Below are 24762 nucleotides of genomic sequence, written 5' to 3'. Positions count from 1 at the left end.
GGTATTTCTTGTCACCTGAGCGGCAGAGTGCTAAAACTGTAGCAGGGGGAGGCAGCTAGATGGAAACTGTAATTGTTTTGGTCTTAATTCAGTGTTATTTGACAATAACAAGCAGCATTTGGAAGAGTAACTTGGGTCTGGGTTTAAAGTATTAAATGTTTTACACAAATATTAAGTCATGTGAAACCAAAAACAGATTTAGAAAAAGTTTTTTACAAGTATTTCTCTTAAGAATGTAAGGCTTAATGCCCCTGAAAATGTGCTCAACAGACAGCTAAGGGTTTCCAATGCTTCCGCATGGCCTGCCCAGCCTGATCAAGTGTATTCTCGGTTATCTATTGATGAAGCACTGGAATATGTAACCTTAATGTGTATTACAATGGACACATGCATGTTTTAGATCTGGATTTTTTTTTTTTTCAGGGAAGATTGCCTGGTTTTTGTTAAACTGGGCTAAAGCAGTGAAGTAGAAAGAGATCAAACATAACTCTGTGTCTTCCTGTGATAAGACAAAAAAAAAAACAAACACACACACACATGCAAGAGCAGCTCTTAGCTGGAAAGATCAGTTTTGGGAAGATGGGAGTCAGAGAGTAATTATAATATGAGGTCAGTCCGGCCGCTCAGGCAGAAGATGTGGTTTCTAGGAGGCGGTGTTTGCATGTGTGACCACATATTTACATTACAAATAAACGAAAACAATTCACCAGACCACAAGACAAATAAGGGGTATTGCTCAGGGCTCCATGTGGGCGATTGCACTGAATCTAGCCGTAACCAGAGCAGCAATGGGGCCTACTCATTTTGACCTATTTTAGGCAAATGAGAAGTGCGCGTGTCACTATATTTTGGGGTGAAAATTACATGGCAACTGGTTCAACTGTGTCATTTGTAGAGATGATCGATCGCTAAATACTACTCTCTGCTTGTTCTCCTGGCAGCTTCCCCAGATTACTGGCTGGATCTGCTTTCTTAAAGGCCTCTAAGTGGAGGTTATAACTTACCCTTTCTGACCCTGTTGTTAGCTTTATTAACATTGCTTGACCTTCGCTTGTTTTATTATATTAATTCAGGATATGTACATCTTGTACACCAATTGATGCATTGAACCCTTGTTTAGCGCTGCTGTAAGGGCTTTTATGGCTTACAGAGTACCAGACAGTAGACGTGACTACACAGTTCTCATTCCTCTTTGGATCTGCTGTTCCGAACCCCCAGTCTTTGTGAGATCCTGTCCCTGAGAGGTTTATTTATTTAGTTGAGATCTCAAGAGCTTCTTCTGCTCACAGGAAGCACAGGATGTAAGGTTATCTTAAAGCAGCACGACTCTACCCACAATGCCTCAGGAGTTTCTGCAGCACACGGCTGGGGACCATGTGGTGAAGCATGAGCCGCAGAAAATAAACCCGAGAGCCGTTAGTCTTCACTGTACCTGAGCGGTGAGCACTTTCCTTTACAACCGACATTGACACACAGGCGAAGAGCAGAGCCTGCCAGGTTTCTTTTCTTTTTTTCAAGAAAAATGAAGTATTTCTTATATCTAAAATAAAATATTTCTAATAATGTGCAGTAGGTTTTCGTATCTGTGAAATTATTGTCATGAAACTTGTATAAAAAGAAAGGCAATTTAAAATTACCGGAGGAAATTAAAAAATTCGGTAACACTTTACGTTATGTGTCTGTATTTACTGTGTATTTACATAGTAGTTACTTTGTAAACATATGTGTACTTATACATAATTACTATATTAGATGTTAGTAAATATATGTATCAGAATAGGGATAGGGTTATATGGTGCAGAAAGATTTACATATTCAAGGCATTGTGACTACGCACAATAATATTGTAATTATATGTAAGTACACATTTATTTACTAAGCAAGTTATAATCCTGTGTTTCCTGTATGGTATCTGGCTAGACAACATTGTGACAACAAGGAACACGATATTCCCAACCAAATGTGGTGTTCATTATCATTTTTTATGCAACATTTAGCATGTTAGCTAACTTGTGTAGGGGATGGGATAGAGCTGTTTTTTCCCCCCATTTGTCCCCCTGGTCCAAACCTCTTTATCTAAACCTGTGAACTTTAGGCTTATCTAAACCTGTGAACTTTAGGCTTATTCTCCAAGTTTGGCCACCATAAATCCTATTATTTAAATGGCATAAATGTGATACTTGTAAACCCCAACTGTATTAAAAGAGCTCTGTGATCAATTCGGTGGTATATGATTTCTGTTACGCTGTAGCCTGGCACTAAAGCTGGGACCAATTGACCAAGGAGCTCAGTCTGTGTCTCCTGAAGCAATACACATACACACACACACACACACACACACACACACACACACACACACACACACACACACACACACACACACACACACACACACACACACACACACCATCGTGGATGCAATTATTCTTATTATCCAGGAAGTCGCTATTTTCAAATACAGCCCTGTTGTAAAGAAGGAACAATGCCAATAAGAAAGAGTTTAATGGTAACATTTCAAGAGAAAGGGGAGAGTGCTTTGAGTCCCCAGAGATAAAAACAACAGCGTGCTGCTCATCAAATCAGTAGAAACATCAATGGAAACATCTATCAGAGATTAAAGAGAAGGAGATTCAGGAGCTTTCCACTAATAACATACAAGAGAGATAAATGGGGAGCTTTAATAGATCTGAAGAGCACAGCATTAATAGCTTGGGCTCTATGGGAGATGGTTGTTTCATTCCATTTTTTATTTTATTAAAATCATTAGTTTAACTTGCATGTTGGGTGGGAGAAGTAGGCTTTCTTTAGCCGCAGCTGTGGCGCTAGAAGTAATAGGACCTTTTTATGCGTCAGTATTTTATTTACTGAAAGGGTTGCTGTTCATGTAAATTATTAGAACTGCAGTTATGATCCTTTCTCTGTCTTTCATTTTTAATTGCAAAATTCTTTCCTGGAGCAGGGAGCTTTGGTTTGCATTTACACGTCTGTAGTCTATAAACACTTCAACATATTCCAATTAACTGCTCCCCAGGTGCTTGAAAAAGAGAGATGGTAGTTCAGTATCCTATGGCTACCTAAATATTAAACAGACTACACAAATAATGACTGTGCAGTATGAGCAAATCCGGTTAAAACTCTTTAAGACATTATAACGTGCAGAGGACATTTTACTAAATAAGTACATTTGGGAGGTAAAATATTTCTCAATCACTTTTTTTTATAATTCACTTTTTTTGTCTTTCTTATGCAACTTTTCTTTGCTCAGCAGTAGAAACTTTGATCACGGAGTGCTGGTTTCCAGACTACAGTCTGAACATCAGCCTTGAAATCAAGGGTAATGTGGCTTTCTTCTCTTATGCACCAGTTGTGGATCCCTCTGGCGAGTAGTGTTCGTGAATCAGACTTTGCATTGTTGTTAATTCAAGGCTCTGCTTACATGGACCATACATAGTAATTTGGAATCAGAGATGTCTGATTATGCTGTGTTTGGTGTTCTGTTACACAACACGCTGTGCTCATTACAAATGAAAGGTCTTAACATGTATAAAATAAAGACATTAGTTGGATTTGATTGACATGCTGGCACCCAGCAGACGGTCAGTTTTTTTGCCATTTTTTATTTATATTTGGCTGGTTGCCGGTCTTTAAGGAAAAAAAAGACTTGTTAGTGGTACTTTAGAACTGCTTTTCCATACCAGACACCTGTTACAAGAAAGACTTGACAGGTCTTCTTTGTTTTCCCCCCTGCTGAATAAAACCTGACACCTTTTGCTGCTATAAAATAATAGAAAGAAAGTGAAACGTGTTCTAGATCACAGGAAGGGCACTGGTGTAAACTTGTAGCACTTTTGGAACCAATATCCTCTTTGATTTCTTGTTATCGCATCTGACAGCTGCTGGAGTGACCACCTGCGTACGCATAGGTGACAAAGGGGCCGAGCTGGCAGGACTTTAGCGCTGTGGAAGAGGCTGGGTGCTGTAGGAAAAGACAAAAGTCCACCCATTGTTTTGGATGTTTTACTTGAAAACCATCCTAGTTAGATTTAGCATCCCCAGTTAACCTCTAGTATACAGGTTCGCTAGGATCCAGTTTCCCAGAATGCAGTGGTCACTGATTTCCAGATTATTCTTTGTGGGCATTTCAGCAAAGGTGAGGAGGATTTAATGAGTTTTCAGTCTTCCCTGTCATTACTCCTGTGATGAAAGGTAAGGTTGAAGGTTATCTGTAGAGAAAAGCCAGTAGCACCAGTCTTGCTAACTAGACATGCACATCAGGCTGGATATCTTTAAGCTACTGTAGAACTGTGAGACCTGGTTAACATAAGCTAGTATCAGCTTGAAGTCTGCGATGGCTTAGTGTTGAGTGTTCTTTAATGTAAATCTTATCCTTTTTATTTACTTAGGGTATTCACTTAGTCACATAACACAGTAGATTTATCATAGTACATTTACATTAACCTCAAGGTGTTAGGAACAAGAAGCTCAATTTAAAGTGGTTTTAGTATATTTTGTTTACAACAAGAATTAAGTGGATTTTATATCTGGCTTTTCTATCTACGAAATGTAATCAATTGATCTAGAAAATAACATTGCACTGCTTACCGAATGCGTTGACATGAAACATCAAACCGACAGCCTTTGAGCAGAAAGCTGATTAGCCAAACAGCTACTCAAGTTTACTCTCATAAAGCAAGTCTCTTTGAACGCCTTCTTGGCATTGTTAGATACGTATTAAGCAATTTTCGACTTAATAATGAGAAAGGCCTCTCAGTGGTATAGGGCAGGGGTCCAAGTCTGTTTCCTCTGGTAGCTAAGCTGGTGTTCTGGAATAAATGCACACAAAGCAGCAGCTTGGGGAAGTTTGTTTTTTTCAGCAGCTCCCCCAGTAGGAGATTCCATTACAGGAGTACAGGCCCAGTCTGCTTTTAGCTGATCAGTAACCATGGGAAGTGCATAGCTGCTTCCAGTGTTGGGCTGCTCCGAGGGCTGTTGCAGCCCAGCCCAGCAGGAGGTAAGAAACCAGCTGTGTGGGGCATCTCTGCTGTAATAATTTTAGCCAGAGGGGTAAAGTGAATTAATCAAAAGGAATAAATTATTACATGAAAGGAGTGGGGTTTTTTACTTGATCTCTGCAGTTTTTTTTTTCCTCATTCCTCGTTGAACTGAGCTGCTAAGCACTTATTCATTTTTTAACACTTCCCATTTTGAGTAAATCTGTCCATTGCCAGTAAAACAAACAGACTTATTCCAACACCTTGCAGTACTGCAGCTCAGTTACATTTGATTCCAAGCCCTTGTACAATGTAGTTTACCTTGGGTAAAACAGTAACCAGAACCAGAACAAGAAAGAATTGACAATTGTCAGGTTATAGAAAAACAGAGAACTTCCCATGCTATCCAGTCGGAATAATGACCAGTTAGCATGTGTAAGGAAAGGCCCACAGTAATTGGAAAACAGTAGCTTGTCAACTGATTTATGGAATGTTGATTTTCAGATTTAAAAGCTTGTGGCAAAGTTACTGAGACAACATATCTGTCCATACCCCCAAACATAAAAGAAAACTAAACAAAAAAAAGAGATTCCAGCTGGTGACAAAACATATTTAGAGGACGAGTGCGTAGCTACAATTACGATGTAGTGCGGTGAGATTAACACATTGACAAAAGCAGAATCTAGTGTCTTATGAAAGTAATTTAAATTGGTTTACTTGAAAACAGTCCTGGTTAGCTTTGGTATCGTCAGTAGGGTCCATATTCAGAATGTGGGCATTTCAGCTTAAGGTAGGGAGGAGGATGTAAGGAGTTTTCAGTCTTCCCTGTCATTAGTCTTGTGATGAAAGGCAAGGCCAAAGGTTATCAGGAGATAAAAGCCAGCAGCACCAGTGTTGTTCAAGCAGGGTATCTTTAAGCTACTGTAGAACCATGAGACCTGGTTAATGTGTAAGCTAGTATCAGCGATGGCTTAGTGTTGATTGTTCCAGAATGTAAATATTTTTATTAACATAGGGTATCCACTTAGTCAGATCAATTCACAGAAGAAATATTTAGCAGACAGTCTTATTGAAGTAATTTAACTTGACGATTGCTAGCGCTGTGTGACCTCTGAACTGTGATATTTTTCAAAGCGTGAAAGCCATGCATATCAAGGGACCAGTCAAGGGCTGTAAGTGAGATATTCATTTTATAAGAATCAATGTTTCAAGCTTCTTCCTCAACTGGGGCAGGTCACTGAAAACCAACAAGACCTGTTGGTAGTGTTCTTGGTATTCCAACTTGCCCTTATCTCCAGAATATTTCTTTAACTGGGAAGCCTGCCCGTTTCGTCCTAGTGAAAAAAATAGCTATGTTTGTTTGTTTGTTTTATAGCTATGGCACACATACCTGACTCTCGGAATGGAAAGTCTGGCATGTATTCAGTCTGGAATGAGCAAGTCTGTTTTGTCTATTTTGAAACTTGAGATCTGTGGCCCTCAGTGCAGCTTGAGTTTGTTGAATGTTGTGCATTTGGATAAACATCTTCATATCTTTGAAAGTGAGAAATGAGGAATGCTTTTGCTCGACTTCGTCTTCAGGGTGACTACGAATTTGCAGTTCCCTGGAGAGTCGCCTTGCCTTTTTGTCTGAAAAAAGAAGCAGTTTTATCTCAGGAGACAAGATTGTTAGCAAAAAGAAAAAGACAAGAAAAAGATGACAAGAATTAAATTGTAGCTGTGACCTCACATGAGCTCATTCCATTCCTGCTAAGCAGATAACTTTGTTTTTCAGGTTACATTACATTAATGTGTCTTTAGCCTAAATGATTTAATAAAACATTCAATAATAATAATAAGAAGAGTTGGCATCAGCCTAAATAAAACTGTGTAAACACTGCGTCTCGAGCCATTGTAGAAAACCTCCTAAAAAGCTTTCCAAGGTATACATCTAACTTTAATACTTCATTGGTACACATAGAAATCCATTGGAAATCAGAGTGGAAGACATTGTAACTGCTGCAGTAAGCCACCTCACTTCAGTAGGGCCCAGTTTGATGTGATTAGGTGTTCTAATTCTTTTACGTTTTACAAACATAAAAACAGACAGGTAACCATCAATGGGAGATTCAGCAGATTAAGTTATCCAATGTAGGTGTAGATTAAATGATCCAAATTTAAAGTAAATCCAACTGACCTTTTGGAGTAGTTTCACCGATCAACAGCAGCAGAGAGCTGCTTTCACTATGCATTACAGTACCGTTTGTACATGCTTTTCAAAACAGAATTGTTCAGTAAAGTCCAGGTAGCACTTGCTAGAATCCAGTGCTGGTAAAATAAATATATCTGCAACAAAGAGCATCCAAAATGTTTTTTTTACTTTTACTTTTACTTGGGCAACATCAAGATTAAAAAGTGAACAATTCAAATAATATAAAATGGGCCAGACTGACCTGCAGTAGAAGGATTTTTCTTTACTTTCAATTTCCACTTTGTGTATTATTATACTGTATACACAGTCATACTTGTACCCACTTACACAGCTAAGTGTAGTAACCAGAGGGTCAATTAACCATTCCATGGTGCAGATGGCTTTTGATCACATCCTGGAAGCACAGCACAATCAGCTACAATCAGAAGCAGGGCTCACCACAGCTCTCTCCTGTCCTGGAATTCCCTTGGGTAGTAGGAGTTTCTCTTTTGTTTTGAGTGTGGCAGCAACCAGAGCTGAAGCTGGAAAATATTTTTTTTCGAGAGGTATGTTTTCTTCTCTTGGAGCCCTTTGATGTTATTATCTCCATGCCATTTAATAAATAGCTTGTCAAGTCGTTCCAAAAGTGAACTCTCAAGAAGATTCACGCCCCCTTCCTGTGGTGCTTCACCAGTTTTGTTGTGGAACACTTGAACTGGGAGTTAGGGCATAGAAATTACCACCAACAGCACCAAGCTGCTGCACCTTTAGCAGTGAAAAATGCACACCCTTTCATCTGGGAATATATATATATATATATATATATATATATATATATATATATATATATATATATATATATAGCTATACTGTAATTAAAAATGAAGTGGCTTCTGGCACGGATGCAGCAGCAGCAAGGTTTTGTAGATAAGCATATAAGAACATAAGAACATAAGAAAGTTTACAAACGAGAGGAGGCCATTTGGCCCATCTTCCTCGTTTGGTTGTTAGTAGCTTATTGATCCCAGAACGTCATCAAGCAGCTTCTTGAAGGATCCCATGGTGTCAACTTCAACATCATTACTGGGGAGTTGGTTCCAGACCCTCACAATTCTCTGTGTAAAAAAGTGCCTCCTATTTTCTGTTCTGAATGCCCCTTTGTCTAATCTCCATTTGTGACCCCTGGTCCTTGTTTCTTTTTTCAGGTCGAAAAAGTCCCTTGGGTCGACATTGTCAATACCTTTTAGAATTTTGAATGCTTGAATTAGGTCACCTCGTAGTCTTCTTTGTTCAAGACTGAACAGATTAAATTCTTTTAGCCTGTCTGCATATGACATGCCTTTTAAGCCCGGAATAATTCTGGTCGATCTTCTTTGCACTCTTTCTAGAGCAGCAATATCTTTTTTATAGCGAGGTGACCAGAACTGAACACAATATTCAAGATGAGGTCTTGCTAGTGCATTGTACAGTTTTAACATTACTTCCCTTGATTTAAATTCAACACTTTTCACAATGTGTCCGAGCATCTTGTTAGCCTTTTTTATAGCTTCCCCACATTGTCTAGATGAAGACATTTCTGAGTCAACAAAAACTCCTAGGTCTTTTTCATAGATTCCTTCTCCAATTTCAGTATCTCCCATATGATATTTATAATGCACATTTTTATTTCCTATGTATATATCGGGGAGCAATTAGTGACAATGTTTGTTCTTCTTCAGGCTCTTACTGAGTAGCCAATTATTTTAATACTTTATGACGGTGCAAAAAAACCCCTTAAATCCAAATCGAAGATTGAAGGCGTTTTCATTGAATTGTTGCATTTCTTTTTCTACTGTTATTACATGTACCGTCATTGTGTTTTATTGTTATGGGTAATTTAGAGCAAATTTACATTAGTGTTTGGGTTTTTTTTTTTTTTTTTTTTTTTTTAAGAAAGAAAGGAACAATGCGTCCAATAAACTTACAGCATCCAAAATTAGGAGATCAAACATTTGAGCGGTTTGTGCTGCAAGTAATCTCAGGTTGTTTCTTATTTGTTTTAGAATCTTAATTGCAAATAACAATCTGTAGCTAAAAAGCTTTTGGAATCAGTCCTGTTGTGTTGTACTCAGTCATTTGGTAATTATTGAGGTGTCACAGTAAATAAAGTTGCAATGTGTGTTTTATCAGTGTGTGTCCAGCTTCTTTGCAGAAACAGCTTATTTCAAATGCTGAAAAAGGCTAAGGAAGCATGCAATGATAGGTGTGTTTCAATTCTACTCTATATTATGTAGTCACTTTTATGCTCTTGCAAATTAGTATTGAAAGTACTTCCTATTTGAAGTTATGATTCTGCCGCAGATAGACTGCCAACACCTGGGATATTTGAACCTTGACTAAGACCAGGCGTTCTTAGTGATCTGATTCTTCTGAGGTCACTTTAAAAGCTTACAGGGGATGTTGGACTGATGTTGGACAGTTATAAGTGCTGTTCAGTTTAAAAATGGCTTCTTTCCAGTGGTATTCAATACATTGTCATGATGTCAGGTGTGAATTCTTCTTTCTTTCCCTTAGTTTCTGGATAGCTTTGGGCTGCTGGGCAACCAGTTATTTTCACTTCATTTTAGGAGAGCTTTTAAACAGCTGCTAAGTCATGTCATCTAGGGCTTCAAAAATTAATAACTCTAGTCATGTGTAGTTTTCTCAATATTGGATGGATGTGTTTCGGTCTCATGTAGAACGCCAAGGTATTTCCCATGTTGGTAATAATACAGGTTTCACCGATAACATTTCCAAAAACCGAAGAGCAGGGGGTTTCATTTTGAATTGCGGCTCGTTGTTTTTTTTTTCGTTTACTCAGCAGAGTTTGATGTACCAATGGAGAATTTATTTCTGGGGATCTTGAAGAAATTTCTGTGGTCTTTTTTGTTGCTTATATTTTTGATGGTGGATGCACAGCATTTTGCACTGTGACATAAAATACTTCTCACATGTATTGTACTAAACCCGATACCTAATGCTGTTAGTGGGATAAAAAAACAAAAACAGTTCAACAAATCCATCGACAGGTACTGTGTGTTCCTTTATTACCCGCATTATTTCACATATAGTGTATAGGGCTCCTGAGTGGTGCATCTGGTAAAGGCTCTCCAAGTGGAGTGCAGGATGTGCCCTATAGACTGGAGGGTGCCGGTTCGAGTCCAGGCTATTCTATTGCAGACCTTAGACGGGAGCTTCCAGGGGAGGCACACAATTGGCAGAGCGCCTCCCAGAGCACCTGCGAGCTTGCCGGTAAGCTGCCCAGAACTGCGTTGTCCTCCAACGCTGTAGCTCTGAGGTGGCTGCACGGTGAGTCTGCAGTGTAAAAAAATAGTGGTTGGTTGACAGCACACGCTTTCAGAGGATAGCGTGTGATCGTCTTTGCCACTCCCAAATCAGTGCGGGGGTAGTAGCGGGGAGCTGAGCCTAAAAATCACTGGATATGCCAAATTGGGAGAAAATAATAAAATAATTGGCTATTTACTAAATTAAAAAAAAGAGGCAGTGTATTTGTGTTACCAGTTAGGGTTTTTGCTAATGCAGCAGAATTGGGGTTGGATTTCCCAGGTTATTTGCGACTATTATATTCCTTTGGTCAAATGTAGGGAATGACAGACTTAAATAATTGAACGCCCTGAATCTTCACTTTCTTGCTCCTCCTCTTCACAAGAAGGTCCTCGGTTTGATTGGGAGTGAAATTGGGAGTCGCATTTGAGTCGCAGAGTTTTTGAACAGTGGGAGTCATGTCACCCGCCTGACAGCATTGGTTTTCTTTTTAGAAAACTACAAAACAAAAGTTGTGTCATGGAAAATGTGCATAACCGTTAATCTATGCGTAGGTGCAGTACAAAAGAAAATGTTGACAATGTGAACTCAAGTAAACAACCTCTCTGATCTTGTACACAGATTTAACCTGTCTGTCTTGTTTTGACAGTTTTTAACAATTCTGGTATACCATATGAAAATAAGTTGCAGAAGGGATTCTGTTTATTTTCATTACAATTACAAAAATAAAACCTATTATCCTTGTGAGTCTTGTGAATGAGTTAGGCCATCAACGTCTATAAATGCTGCCACCTATCTTCTCTTTTTGGTAACATAGGCATTCTCCCCTACCAGTCATAAAATGTACGTTATACTCATATATTTAACCAATTTCATGTGAAACGTTGTGGGGAATTTAGATCTGATCATATACAGGTAAAATAACTTTAGATTGGTATTACATTGTTCACTAGTACTGTCGCAGTCCTATAATACGAAAATGATGGCAAAACTCTTTTGAAGACTCTACAAAAAAAAAAAAAAAGACGCGTTTAACCAAAATGAAGTCTAAAAAAAGCTGACAGTTAAGCAGATCTTGTGCATCCTGCACAGAACCATACCTTCAGTCCGTGCAAGAGCTTTGTGCTGAAGACAGCAACGAAACGATTTGAGACTCTGGGGCAAATGGAACGCTTTCTAGCACAGGTTTGTGACCCTAACTTGTGTGCAGTACAGCAGGTTTAAATAGAAATAAATCTGGTAATTGACACTCAAAGGCAAAACTGCAGTCCAGTATTTGAAAATAAGCTGGCTTATACATAGAGCTTGATGTTTTACGCTTTTATTTTTGATCACATGACCTTTAAACTTATTTTGACCCGATTCTGTTTCCTAATTAAACTCAGAAAAAGCTGTTCATTACAAAACATTGTCACTTGTTTTTACTATCATATCTTGACTGAGCCTGATTCTGTTTCACTTTATTATTATTTCAAACAGACGTGACAAATTAGATTAATTGCTCATCGCTGATCTTAATTGCATTTCATTCTTGCAGTCTCCTGGTTTATCATTGTGCTTTTCACTCGTTTAACAAAGCTGTCCTGAAAGATTTTCTTTTCAGCATAAAATACCCAGTATGTAGTGCACACTGTTAGCAAGTCCAGCATTTAAAATTGCCTTGATTTGCAGCAAAGAAAAAAAAATCTTAACCCAAGTTTTTAATGAATAGTTTTCTCTTTATTAGGATGCAGAGACAGCTTAACAACAACTAATTAACATTTAAAGGGAGGATTTGGAAACTAAAAACCGAGCAGTTCAAGCCTTACTTATACCCTACTTTGACAAGTTGTTGGCAGGGCAGCAGCATGCAGAATGCGGAGAGTCACAACTGGAACAAACACCTTACTTTTATCAGCTGATATTAACACACTGCTATGGGCATTTGAAGTGGTAAAATCATTTATTTAAGTCTGGAGATATGATGCGGCAAATATGTTTGAAATGAAAAATCTATATAACAGATAGCAGCAGAGCACCACATTTACCCAAGACCTCCTCTGCTTTAAATGCCTCAAAAGCTTTGTAACAAATAGAGGCAATCAGAACACATGGATTCTTCACATGGACTAGAGCAGTGGCATTTCAGAGAATGGATTGTAGGGTTATAGGAGGTGTGAGCTGGGTTATATGTTTAAGGACAGGTTGATGAGACAAGAGTGCTTAGACTGAGCAAGAGAAGGAAACAGACTGCCTCCCAAATGGTGGTAATGCTACCCTTTTTAAGCTAGTCATTTATATATGTTATAGTAACAAGGTGCACTGAAGAGTCTGTTCATATAATTGCTATCTGAAGTGAAATGAATTGGCAGATTATGGGTTCATTGCTAAAGATGAGTACCGTTCAGGGCAAATTGATTGAAGGAAAAGTTAGTCGGACTTGGATACAATAAATCATCATATGAAACTGACTAATACAGCAAAAGGAAACAGCCTTAAAATAGACCAGTGGCTTAATTCGTTTCCATCGGCACAATACAGTGTTGCAGTAATGGAGCATGTCCGGATGAGCGCTTGTGTGCTTTCCTTTCTCTGTACCCTATTGCATACATCTCCTGTGTGTGGGTGTGTAGGTTTCATTTCTAGAGTGTGCTTCAAGCTTCATTGAACGTGCCCAGTGGTGAAGGAAGAGGTCCTTATTGTGCCTTCCCGCCCCCTGAAAGTAACCCTTGTTTATAAACATAAACTACACTATTTTTAATCACAAGATAACAAGCTTAATCAGCTGTACCTGCAGGATTTCAGTGATTCTGCGATCAAAGAAATTAAAACTGGATTAAGAGGGTAGCGGTACCTGATGAAACAAAGGAGTGGTAGCTCCAAGAATATGAAAATGAAGGATCTGCAAATGTCAATGTGAAAGATAATATCACTGTTTAATATTTATTTTCCAAATGTTGGAACTGCTCCGGGGCTCTCTGAGAGCGTGGGACCCTGTGCAGTTACACAGGCTATTCCTCCAACACTGATCATGCCTCCCTGGCCCATGAAGATAACTCAGGTGTCAAAACGTAGATTTAAACTGGAGGAGCTTGAGCTGGATACTCAGCGGTAGATGTGACGTGAAATGAGAGCCCACCACTGTGGAGCCACACGAGAAGAGAAAGTAAAGTGATTAAGACGGAGGAAACCAACACTCTGCTCTTTTCGATCATATAGGAAATCTGCTTTGTCTTTGGTTACAGTAATTCATAATAGCTTTCCATTGTGAGCCAAATCTAAAACAATGAACACCCACTTTTTATCGCAATTAACAATAAGTACATTTCACTGCATGAGATGTGAAAGTCGCCAGGTAATAAGCAACGGGCCCCTTTTTTTAATGTAAATCTTGCAGTCGTTGTCCCCCCCGCAGCGGGATGCCTTGAAACTGAGATGACTAATGCTGTGCACTCACGTTATCCCACAGACTGATGCGAAAACCACACCAGAGATCGACACAGTGATGGTGAGATATAGTCAGCTTCGCAGCCCATTCCTCTTACAGTATATGGTTAGTGACAGTGAGGGGCCAAGTCATTTCTGTTCTCGGCCAGGTTGTTTTCAAATTCATCTAAAGGTACTTATTTTATTTTAGGCTTGCTTGAGGGGTGGAAAGTGGTGTGTGTGGGGGGGGGGGGGGGGGGGGGGTAGGGGGGGGGGGGGGGGGGGGGGGGGGGGGGGGTGGGGGGGGGGGGGGGGGGGGGGGTGGGGGGGGTAGCATGCACAGCTGAGAACTCATTTTTTTGCAGGTAGTTGAAGTTGCCTGGGCCCTTGTTTTTTATTTTTCATATAACTTTCATAAAAGACATCAATACATGGCAAATCATTTTCTGTCATAAAAAATGTAAGTTGAATATTCCATTGCACAAATTATTGCTAAATTGTATTCTAAGGGCATGCTCATTAAGGTAAAATGCTGGACCCTAGTTTTTATTTTGTTGACCCTAGTTTTAGTGAGAACAACTCATTATTTTACTGAAATGCTGGTGCATTTCTCAGTGTTACTAATCTGTATTCAGAAGAGCACGCAATGCATTCAAATATCTTGTAACTACATTCATCAGAACTGTAAGTGGTCAAGATACCTCCTTGTTCCCCAGAATATACTAGGTGATCTTTATTTCCCAGCACGCTTTCCTTAAGCTACAGTTGACTCTTTTATCTAATGGCACACTCTTCTTCAAACAAATATCAGATAAAAGAGAATACCAATATGCTAATAGATTTCCTTTTAAGTCAAATTAGATTTAAGGCGCTGAAAACTGTGGATGCGTTGTGCTTTAAAAGCCTTTCTGTCTAATTGGGAGATTTCTTTGATGCCATACCTACAAAAAAATCAACCTAAGTTTGAAGAAAGTCGGAGCTTTCACACACCTGCTGCCTGTGTGTCTCGAAATTACAGAAAACATGATTATCCCAAGTTGTAATTAGAGGGTAGCTGATAATTATACGTTAAATGAGTAAGCTGATTGCTTATTTCATCTCAGAGGGCATACATAATAAAGCATACACATGGAAAACCACTTCAGTGACTGTTGATTGCTTTATGAAAATGACAGGAAGCATTAAAATATATATGTGTTTGTGTGTGTGTGTGTGTGTGTGTGTGTGTGTGTGTGTGTGTGTGTGTGTGTGTGTGTGTGTGTGTGTGTGTGTATATATATATATATATATATATATATATACACAGTAAAAAATTCAGAAGACCAAATGGCAATTGCTTTCTAGCTCTTTCAAAAGCAAATCAAAGTTAGGATCACACAGACAGGTACGGGTCGTGTTTTTTTTTTATTGATCTGCATTTGCTGAATGCTCGTTTGTTAACAAATTGACAGACTGCCTAAACCTGATAACGAGTTACCGCTGGCAAAAGCAACATACTGCCAAAGTGCATCCAGACGCTTCCTTGAATGGTGGTGAAATGTGCAGAGGAGTCCTTGTGTGGTTAAAATTAAACACACACAAAAAAATAACTGGACTCAAAAGGAGGAGAGCAGGTTTTTAAAGAGAAAATTGTATCTGCAATTCTGTGCAACATGAATGAAATATAGGGCTTGTGAATATGGCTTCCAATGAATGCCTTTTGTGTTCTTGAGAGCCCTACAGTTGAGGTTGGTCTTTAGTCAAACTTTGTTGCATCCGCAATGCAAAACCAGCCTCAGAATCTGTCAGTCTAGTGAGGGGGAATGGGAAATCATTAAAGAATTGTACTATTAACAAGGTTACTTTACAGAACTGTACATTTTACAGAGAAGCATAAAGAAGATCAGAATGGTGGGTTTTTTGGGAGTGCTTGCACTAACGCTGCGTTCTATTCTGTTTTTCAGTCCAACAAAGTGTCCGTGGTGCAGCAGTCCCATGGGATGCATCCACTCACCTCCCTCCTCCCCTACAGCAACGATCACTTCAACCCAAACTCACCGCATCTACCTGCAGACATGAGCCAGAAGCCAGGTACGCTGGGATACATGAGAGCCAGGGAGGGGGTTGGGATTGCTGTGTATAACCCTGTCTATTTAACTCCTGACGCGGACATGGCCAACCTTCACATTCCCGCAGCCTGCGGATTCTTGTAGAAGAGTTTCTGCCTCCTGTTGTTTGTCTTTTTTGTGTAGGGATCAATATGGTATTTAAATGTCATAACAAAGCAGTGCGTTAGTAAAGTAACCCTAAGCCCGGTGTCTCACCTGTGAAGTTAATACTGTAGCCATACTGAGATCTTAATATACTCCCCTTCTTGGCAGGGCAGGCATGTCGTATATTATTCCCTAATACAAAATAAAAAAAACTAAGGAAATATTCAATGCCAAAATTATTAAGAAACCTGAACAGTAAAAAAGAAAGTGTTGGTATTCAATCCAAAACTGCTTTCCGCTTGTTTCATTTGTCAGGCTGTGAGTTGATCTAAAAAAGAGTTGAGATGACAGAGAGAGACTGCCGTTATCAAACCAAGGACTTTCTTATGTGCGTGGGTGCAGCTGGGACACAGAAATGTCAGTGACTGTTGGCACTGCTGCTGATTGGCCCAGTTACTTGTGGAAAGAACAGAAAAGTTACATCCTGTAGCTTTCAGCCTTCCTTTTCTCGCAAGATTTCAGAGTAAAGTCTGGCACTTTAACCCGGCTCTTGGGAGCTTCCAAGAACATATCAGCCCACGTGCAGTTGGTATAGAAACAGCACAACCGAAACACCAAGAGTGATTTTTGTTGTTGTTGTAGTTGTTTGTTTCAGCATTGTGGTCACACATCCATGAGATGCTATGGCTTCACTCCATCGTATAGTGATCCTCTTTGCTTTCTTAGCCGCAACTTTAAAGCTCTTTGAACACACACCAGTAACAGAACCAGTCTTCCTCTTTTATGTCTCTGTAGTCATAGTGCTCTTGAAGTGGTTTCTGCTTCTTTTAATGTCCCGTGGGATCTCAAATAGCCACAAAGCATACGGAACCTCTATAGTGGTAGAGCAGCCCCCGCAAAACGCTGGAAGCAATTATATTGAAGACCGTTAGTCTCTGAATTCAATTAAAGATAAGAATATACTGCAGAACTGTATGATTCTTATCATTGTGATTTTTTTTTTTCTGTATTAAAGGCTTGTAACAAAAGTTATAGTTTAGTAATTTAAAAAAAACAAAACACTCAAGTACAAAGTGATTATCAGTTGCAATAAAAATAAATACAAATAAATGGTTTCCTTACTGTAATTATGCGAGTGTTGGGCCTGCTATACTTTGTTTTATCAATAGTCTGCTGGATTTATTAGTAACACGAACTAATATTCAGAACACCACCTTTACTTTAAAATGACCAGAAGAACAGATTTGAACAGAAAACGACACATTATCAGCAATAGGTGGTTATGCTGTCAACATGCATGTCCAGCATGTGTTCAGAAAGCTCAGAGCAGACCGAGCAGATCGCATCTTGGTAAGAAAGTTGCTGCCCTGCGCAGTCATTCTCTTATATCTTCCTGTATAGTTAGCAAGCTGCTTTTCGACTGACAGAACATTGTACCAAAGGGGCGTGCAGAGACACATTGCTCCAGGTCTAGACCTCAGTACCTGCTGTTTCAGTATCGGTCAGACCTGACTCACAGACAGGGGACTCACAGTGGGGTTAATTGTGTAGCCCGTCCAGGTCAGATATGAGTAGGGTGTGCGCAGTCTTGTGATCTTGATGAGTGCGTTGTTACAAATCAAAGGAAGGTTAAACAAAAACCAGCTGTCGTTTTCGGGTTCACAGAAGCAAAAGAAATATCCCTGTGCATTAGGCATCTCGACGGAATCACACAATTTGCTTTCCTGCTGATTGCTTGGTTTACTCAGTTGAACAAATCTAACAAACGTATACCTTCATACATATTGGCTTGTTTTCTCCGACCATAGGCATGAGATTACAGTTTAGGTCAACATTACCTTTTTTAACAGACCAATAGTAGGAATAGGCTTGAAAAAACAGCAAGGCATTTTTGTTTCCCAAAAGAATGCTGTCTGAATGTTTTCTTCAAGACCACGATAAAAATAAAAAAAAGCTTTTAACTATTTAAAAAAGAAATGCGCCAAACCCCCCCTTTGAAATCAAGCGTTTACCAGATATGACAGAACATATTATAAATGAGTATTGAAAGGGAAAATTAAGAAATAGATATTTAAGGAACTGTACCAGAACGCATCACCACAGGGCTGTTGACATACAGTAACTGTCGCTGTAAGCAGCATTTAGTCACAGTTGTAGCTTTCAGATACAGTACTGGGCAGGATAGTCATACTGCCTACCAGCACATGTGCTGAAGCCTCTTCAGTTTCAGTATTTTTGAAGAAAAAAAAAAAGTCTAATTTTGTGCCTTTTCCCCACTTAGCATTGTTCATTTAATCTTGCCACAAAGACAGTATCTTAGACAATCTGGTTCGGGTAAGTTTTCTGCGTCTGAGTAATGCAGTTCGAGTTTTAGTATTACATGCAGATTAATTGTGCATCCCTTTAAGTTTTCTGTATGCAGCATGCCACTGTATCACACAGATGTTTTTGATGATCCCGTAACTGAATAGCATAGCAGTACTTGATGTTTTAGTTTAATGGCTGTGAAACAACAAAAAGATCCCTACTTTACTGTGTTGTACCATGGCGTATGAAAGCTCAATGCATGCTAAGCGCAGGCAGGCACAGCACTGTAGTACAGTAAAAACCATGGCAGTGGTGAATTTAGAAAGGAGCACGCAGGCTTCCATGCACAAGTTAGGCACAGCCTGAAAAAAGTTAACCTGCATTATAAAACGATTCAGTAATGTCAGCCAATCAGCTTCCAGCTCTAGCTGGCTCTAATAGATGGTAGATGCCCACTGGAACGTCTGTGAATCATAATTTTAAATTAATCTGTGCGTATAATGGCTTTTATAAAATCACATTCCTGCATACCTACAAAACACTGGGGGAAAAACATACTTGGCAATTTAATGGCTACCAGCAGTGAAAAATGTCTACATGAACTGCGTTGTGATATGGATTTTGTGAATGGCGTGTAACGTGAGAACTGAAACTTCATAATTTTTTTTTTTTGGTGGGGGGGTGGACAGTGGGGGGGCTCCACTGAGTTACATTCCTGTTATACAGCTTTACAGCAATCCAGAAACAAGCCCACAGCAATGTCAAATTATAGTCATTTGCCGCATTCTTTTTACAAAGTATATAGTACCTTAAGGCATAGTTAAGTACTAGGTGCTCACTGCTGACAAATGACTTCCCTTTTAGGATGTCTGAAAGCCTTTTTATTCAGGGTTTTGTCTCGGACTGTAGAAGTAATTGCATTGGTTTTGTAGGTGAAAATAATACCTTCTAGTTCAGGACATAAAAATGAAGATTTAAAAATCAGTTACCCAACTTTTGTGGCAGGAATTGAAGTGGTTGCTTCTTTGTAACATAAAAGAAATTGGCAAGAAACAACTTACAATAACTATTTGAATAAAATAAAAAAAAGTAATATATATATATATAATATATATATATATATATATATATATATATATATATATATATATATATATATATATAAATATACTGCTTTGGAAAAATAACCCCCTCATATAGTGTATACCACATGGCTTGCATACTAATGAGCCGCTTCACACTGAATAAATCACTACGCACCACTACATTCTAAATTCCATGACAAACTGCCATTTTATTTGTTATTAGCTACAAAACCACTGCCAAAAATGAGTGGCATTTCACTTATTTCCTTTAATGTATTTAGGGATGAAAATCCACATAACTGGTAGAACACCGGCTTTCTGAGTGAAGATAGCAGTCCATCTGAAAAAAAAAATAAAAAAAAATAAAACAAGTGCACCAGCAAGACCAGTTAAACTAAGGACCAGTATTCAGTCTCCAGTTTTATAACGCTGAGCTGGACTAAACACATATTTTAACAGTAGAAGTTTTAACATATCTGCTGACAGCAAATTTAAAACCAGCAGTAATCTATTCATGTCAGTCAGGAAAACTCTTAGAAAATCAGGTAACGACAAGGCCAGACACGACCCCCAAATTACCGGCCTGGATTTTAAACATCTGCGGGAAACTGAGGTACTGTTCCCTGACACCGCGGTCGGAATGGTGCGTAAAGTCTGGTTTGATCATCAACTTAATCTGGCATGATTTAGATGACGCGAGGGTGTCTGACAAATAACAAAAACATATTTTGAGATCCAAAAGAATGAAAACATATTAGAATATATGTAAACTTTATAGTCAATGCTTGCATATAACGAGTTAACAAACTCATTTCAACATCCGGCTTCCATTTCTATCAGCTGCTCTCCTTACTTCCTTAGTGTAATTTGAAACTCCGCCCATCATCCAGTTTGTGCTCATCACTCTAGTTTCTAGTGAGCTGGCACTTTTGACCAGAAATTCACAATAAACGAACTGGATTTTTTTTTTACTTTTTAATAAGCGAATAATTAATTAAATTAAATTAAATTTGGGACTATATTACACTGCGGATATATACACAATAAAAGTTTCTGCTTTTATCTTAATTTAAATGTGTTTTAATTATTTGTTATTATTTTTCTTCCCACAAATGACAGGTAGCCGTGTTACAAGCGGTATAAACTACTTAGCTGGGCAGTTCCGATGATATATAAATCATCACCACCCCAGGCATGGTATATATCTTGGGAACCGCACGGCCCGTCGTGGTAACCCTTGGCGTGCGGGCAGCACCAAATATAATTGGAAAATGTATATTTATATACATATATATATATATATATATATATATATATATATATATATATATATATATACACACTATTTTTTTGTAATTAAATTAATGCCTAGAACATATTTTGTTGCTTTCTGAGTGATTGTGTCAATTTACAAAAGATTTATTAATAATATTACCACGATATCTTTTTTTGCCATGTTCTTTGACACTACACATTGGAGGACTCACTTAATGCATGGAGTCATTATTTAGTGGTTTGAGGGTACAGTAACCTGGCATTGCTTCTGTCTTGAACTCGTTTGAAGCTTAGTTCAAATGAGAGATCACGTTGTTAGTTTTAATATCTCTATATATGTCCCTGACCTATTTCTGCAAACCATTAGCCGCTGTTCTGATTGCCCCGTGTAATAGCAGGTTCCCAGTGTGCTAATGAAGGCTTTGCAGACCGGCTCCATTGTGAACTTTCTTGATGTCTCCCCTGCAGGCGTTCACAGGCCCCAGTCACAGGACCTCTCGGGATTCTATTCCCTCCCTCCAGGTGGTGTGGGACAGATCACCCCTCCCATGGGATGGTAAGTGGCAAGCTCTTCCATGCAGACACAGGGACAGCTTTGTCTGGGGGAGATAGCCAGTCAGCCTGCCTGCCTGAGGAGGCTGTTCTCACTCAAACAGAGATAATAAGCAAAGGTCTCCTAATGAGAGAGATCACAGTGTTTTGTCTACACGCTTCTGTAAACGACCAAATGAAATTCAGCTGTCTTCATCTTGGTCCTGGGTCCATAATCTTTTTTTTTTGTGTGTGTTTGTTTTTCCTATTGTGTCATGTTTTCATCAATTCCAGGTTTTACTGTGAGCTTGATTAGTCACAGTGTGTCTAGGTAACAAGCTTAGATGAGTCTTATCAAACCAGGAATGGAACAAACTGCTATGCAACTGGAGTCTTTTCTTTGTAATACTTTTATATAATAAGTGACAGCAATTCAAATGTAATTAAGTACCACATCATTTCCTATTTAATTGGCACACACGCTCCCCTGAGGAAGGTGTTTTAAACATTGCAAAACACTAGAAAACAGACGACTATTTAGAGAAAAGAGAATTGAAGTAAAGATCTTTTCATATTTTATGCCATTTTAACTCTTAAGAGTCTTTTTGCTTTAGGGGTATACTACTTAAGTCCCACCACCAAACTCAAATACATTATTTTCTATATCAGCAATACGCCTGGTTCAAGGAGCCTTTGATCCTGATGGGGTTATAATAGAGATCAGTACTTAATTTAACTTGTCTTTTCCCGCAACTGTCTTGTGCATATCGGGGGAGGGAAAATGACTGGAAGAAGATCCAGATGGGAAAGTTAAGGTTAGATCAACATCAATTGTAAACCAGTAATGCTCAGCAATGTGGCAGTTCAGATGACATCAGATCTTCAAATGCTTAACATAACATCCTGTTTGTTTGTGTAATGTAGAAAGCAGAGCTGCCAGGGTTAGGGGCGGCTGTGGTGGTATACATGTGCAGACCCTTATCGCGCATGCTGTTGTTATAGAGACAGAAATGTATAGCACTGATCCACCCTGTCGATTACAACTTTCCATATGTTATATCACAATGATTTACTGCTGAAGAACTCATGAAAGAATGATGCCAGCGCGTTTTATAGATTCAAACCAGAGGGTTGTTAAGGCAGCTGCACATGCTATACAGCTTTCAGAAATAAAATATTTGCATTGCGGAAGTTTTTTTTTTTTATTTTTTATTTGTGATTATTATTATGGTAAAACATCTTCTGGAATATTTGCTTTATAAAAAGCTTTGAAGGTCATTTCCAAGTTATTTGAAAATTTTAAAAAAAATATGTAGAATTCTCTGTGAGATTTTAGGTTTGTTTGTTAGTTTTCCAGTCTTGTTCTAGGCACAAGGGAATTATTTTTCTAATGACTGATTACTGGCAGGGCTAATATACCTCAGACTAGCTCTGCTCTTTCACAGCTTTTCAAATAACTGGCAATAACCCATAACAATTATGGTGAGGCGTGGTAACACCATGGTAAATGCATAGTGTAGTATATGCAGTGGTAATCCCTTAATCAGAAAAAAAAACACATAACAACAAGCCAACTAAATGCAGTGTGCTGGGATTCGATATTAATTGAGAAGGTTAAGTCAGTTGTATTTATTGTGAATGTAAGCTGGCATGCTACCGGTTTGAAAACAGAGACCAGTTTTCCTTACCCCCCAAGTGCAATGCACTAGCCAGGCTGCCTGTCTCACTTCAGCCATGTGCATCTTAACTGGCCCAATGACTTGCTGATTTGCAAATGAATAGCTCCTGATAAGGGAGCTGCTCCGAATGAATGGGGAGCCAGTGACTTCACAAGCCCTGTTCCTTGCTCTATTAAAATACCCACTTCTCCTCACCTTGAACTGGAGGGCATCCCACTGCTGTTACAGTGGGCTGTTAATACATCAAAGTGGCGTGGTTTTGCTGATAACCTTGAGGCATGAGACCCGGCCATTGTATTTGTGGTGCTTGTCCCGTGTTCTCAAGGGATTTCCTTCAGAAAGACGCTCAGCAGCAGTCAGCCTTTGAGGTGTTGTTGTCTCATGCTTGTCTTTAGTAGTAGTATTTGTCTCATGGAGTGTCTAAGAAGCTGGCGTTGTTGCAATGTTATCTTCATTTGTTTACTTGTTTATTGGTTTATATTAAGCAATACAATTAGACGTGGCTTCAGATAGATCCATACTTCTTAGTCAGAGGGGTGACCATCAATTGGCACTGGCTCTTACCTTACCTCTAATCTGTATTAGAGACCCACGAATAAAAAGGCTCAAGTGATATAAAGAGGCCACACCGAAGTGTTCATCATGGTGGTTGTCTAATCAAGACTGTCAACTTCTCTATCCACAAAGGACCATATAAGAGGACAGTAATGAGTATCATCAAAACTAGCCAACTTGGCTGATGTAGCTGCTTTATCTAGTAGCTTGACAGATTCTCTCTTGCCCCAAACGCAGGCAAAGTCAGCCTGTTTATCCGATCACTCCCTGCGGATTCAGGCAGCCGTACTCCTCAGGGCTCTCTGCCGGCTCCTCCTTCTCCAGGTAGGTATGGGCTGAGCCGGGCTGGGGTACCAGCCACCCCTCCTGCCTCGCTAACGCTTACGCCTACCCCGTCGCATTCAGCTTCGGATGGTGCGGGCTGCCCTGACTGTCTTCCAGGAGTGTCGCCGCCTTGCTTTCCATGTGCCGCCTTCTTTTGTTTGTTTTGCTTTGTTTTGCAGAATGGGAAGACGTCTTTTCCATTGCACACGGTATTATATAAGAGGGTCTTATTTCCTGACGTCTATTGAATTCATTCATCAACAGGTTTAAATAATAATGGACAATGTCATCTTTCAGAAGGGGTTTCATAAATAAAGCAAAGTACTAAAGAAAGTAAAATTGTGCATTGTGTAGAGAACGCACACTCCTAATTTATAGATGCTGTCCTGTGCTTCAGTAGGTTAGCGCATCAAGCATTAGCTACCTTCACTATAACAGAATTATTATAGATGAAATGGCTTTATGACAGAATTTATAGTGGATTATTAGAGTATCATAGTCCTTCATTTTAAAATTGCTTTGCCTCGTCTGTTAAATTGCTCATTTGTGTTTCAGCTCAACAAGTTGGATTGTAGATTTGTCTGTGAACTGAGAATGTTGTAAAACTCGAGTGCTTAGTATTATGTGCATAAATGCTTTCCTCCTAAAATTTCATCTTAAAAAACATGTAATTCGTTGTACCTGTTTTCTATTCTTCAATGGCAGTGTTCAGTTTTATACAGATATGCAATGTTAAAATTGAATTAAACAATGAATCCACTGTTTTCTTTTGGGGGGGAGGGGGGTTGTTGTTGTTTTTTTTTTTGTTGTTGTTTTTTTTTTTTTTTTTGTAGTGTAAATAGAGTGCCACCTGGTGCCAGAAGAAAAGTAGTTTTTGTATTCAGATTTATTTGCAGACTTTCGCATACCAATCCTAGTGTGTATTTTTGGTATTTGTATTGTGCA

The 24762-nt window shown here is 39.0% G+C and overlaps 1 protein-coding gene across 16 annotated transcripts in view; it reads left to right on the top strand.

Annotated features, from left to right (window-relative positions):
- The window catches only part of LOC121324311 (transcription factor 7-like 2), a 48761-nt gene that overhangs the window by 15160 nt on the left and 8839 nt on the right, over positions 1 to 24762 (top strand). For 9 of the 16 annotated variants that reach the window (XM_041266021.1, XM_041266020.1, XM_041266022.1 and 6 more), the window contains 3 exons: positions 15813 to 15939; positions 21197 to 21284; positions 23731 to 23817. In XM_041266021.1, coding sequence (XP_041121955.1) covers positions 15813 to 15939; positions 21197 to 21284; positions 23731 to 23817 — 302 coding nt within the window. The remainder of the gene's footprint in view (positions 1 to 15812; positions 15940 to 21196; positions 21285 to 23730; positions 23818 to 24762) is intronic. The other 7 variants (XM_041266024.1, XM_041266023.1, XM_041266026.1 and 4 more) reach the window with 1 other exon arrangement.

Source organism: Polyodon spathula, chromosome 12 (genome assembly GCF_017654505.1).
Source record: "Polyodon spathula isolate WHYD16114869_AA chromosome 12, ASM1765450v1, whole genome shotgun sequence".
Lineage (NCBI taxonomy): Eukaryota > Metazoa > Chordata > Actinopteri > Acipenseriformes > Polyodontidae > Polyodon > Polyodon spathula.
Note: the sequence above shows the minus strand (reverse complement) of the source record. Positions and strands in the feature narration are given on the sequence as shown.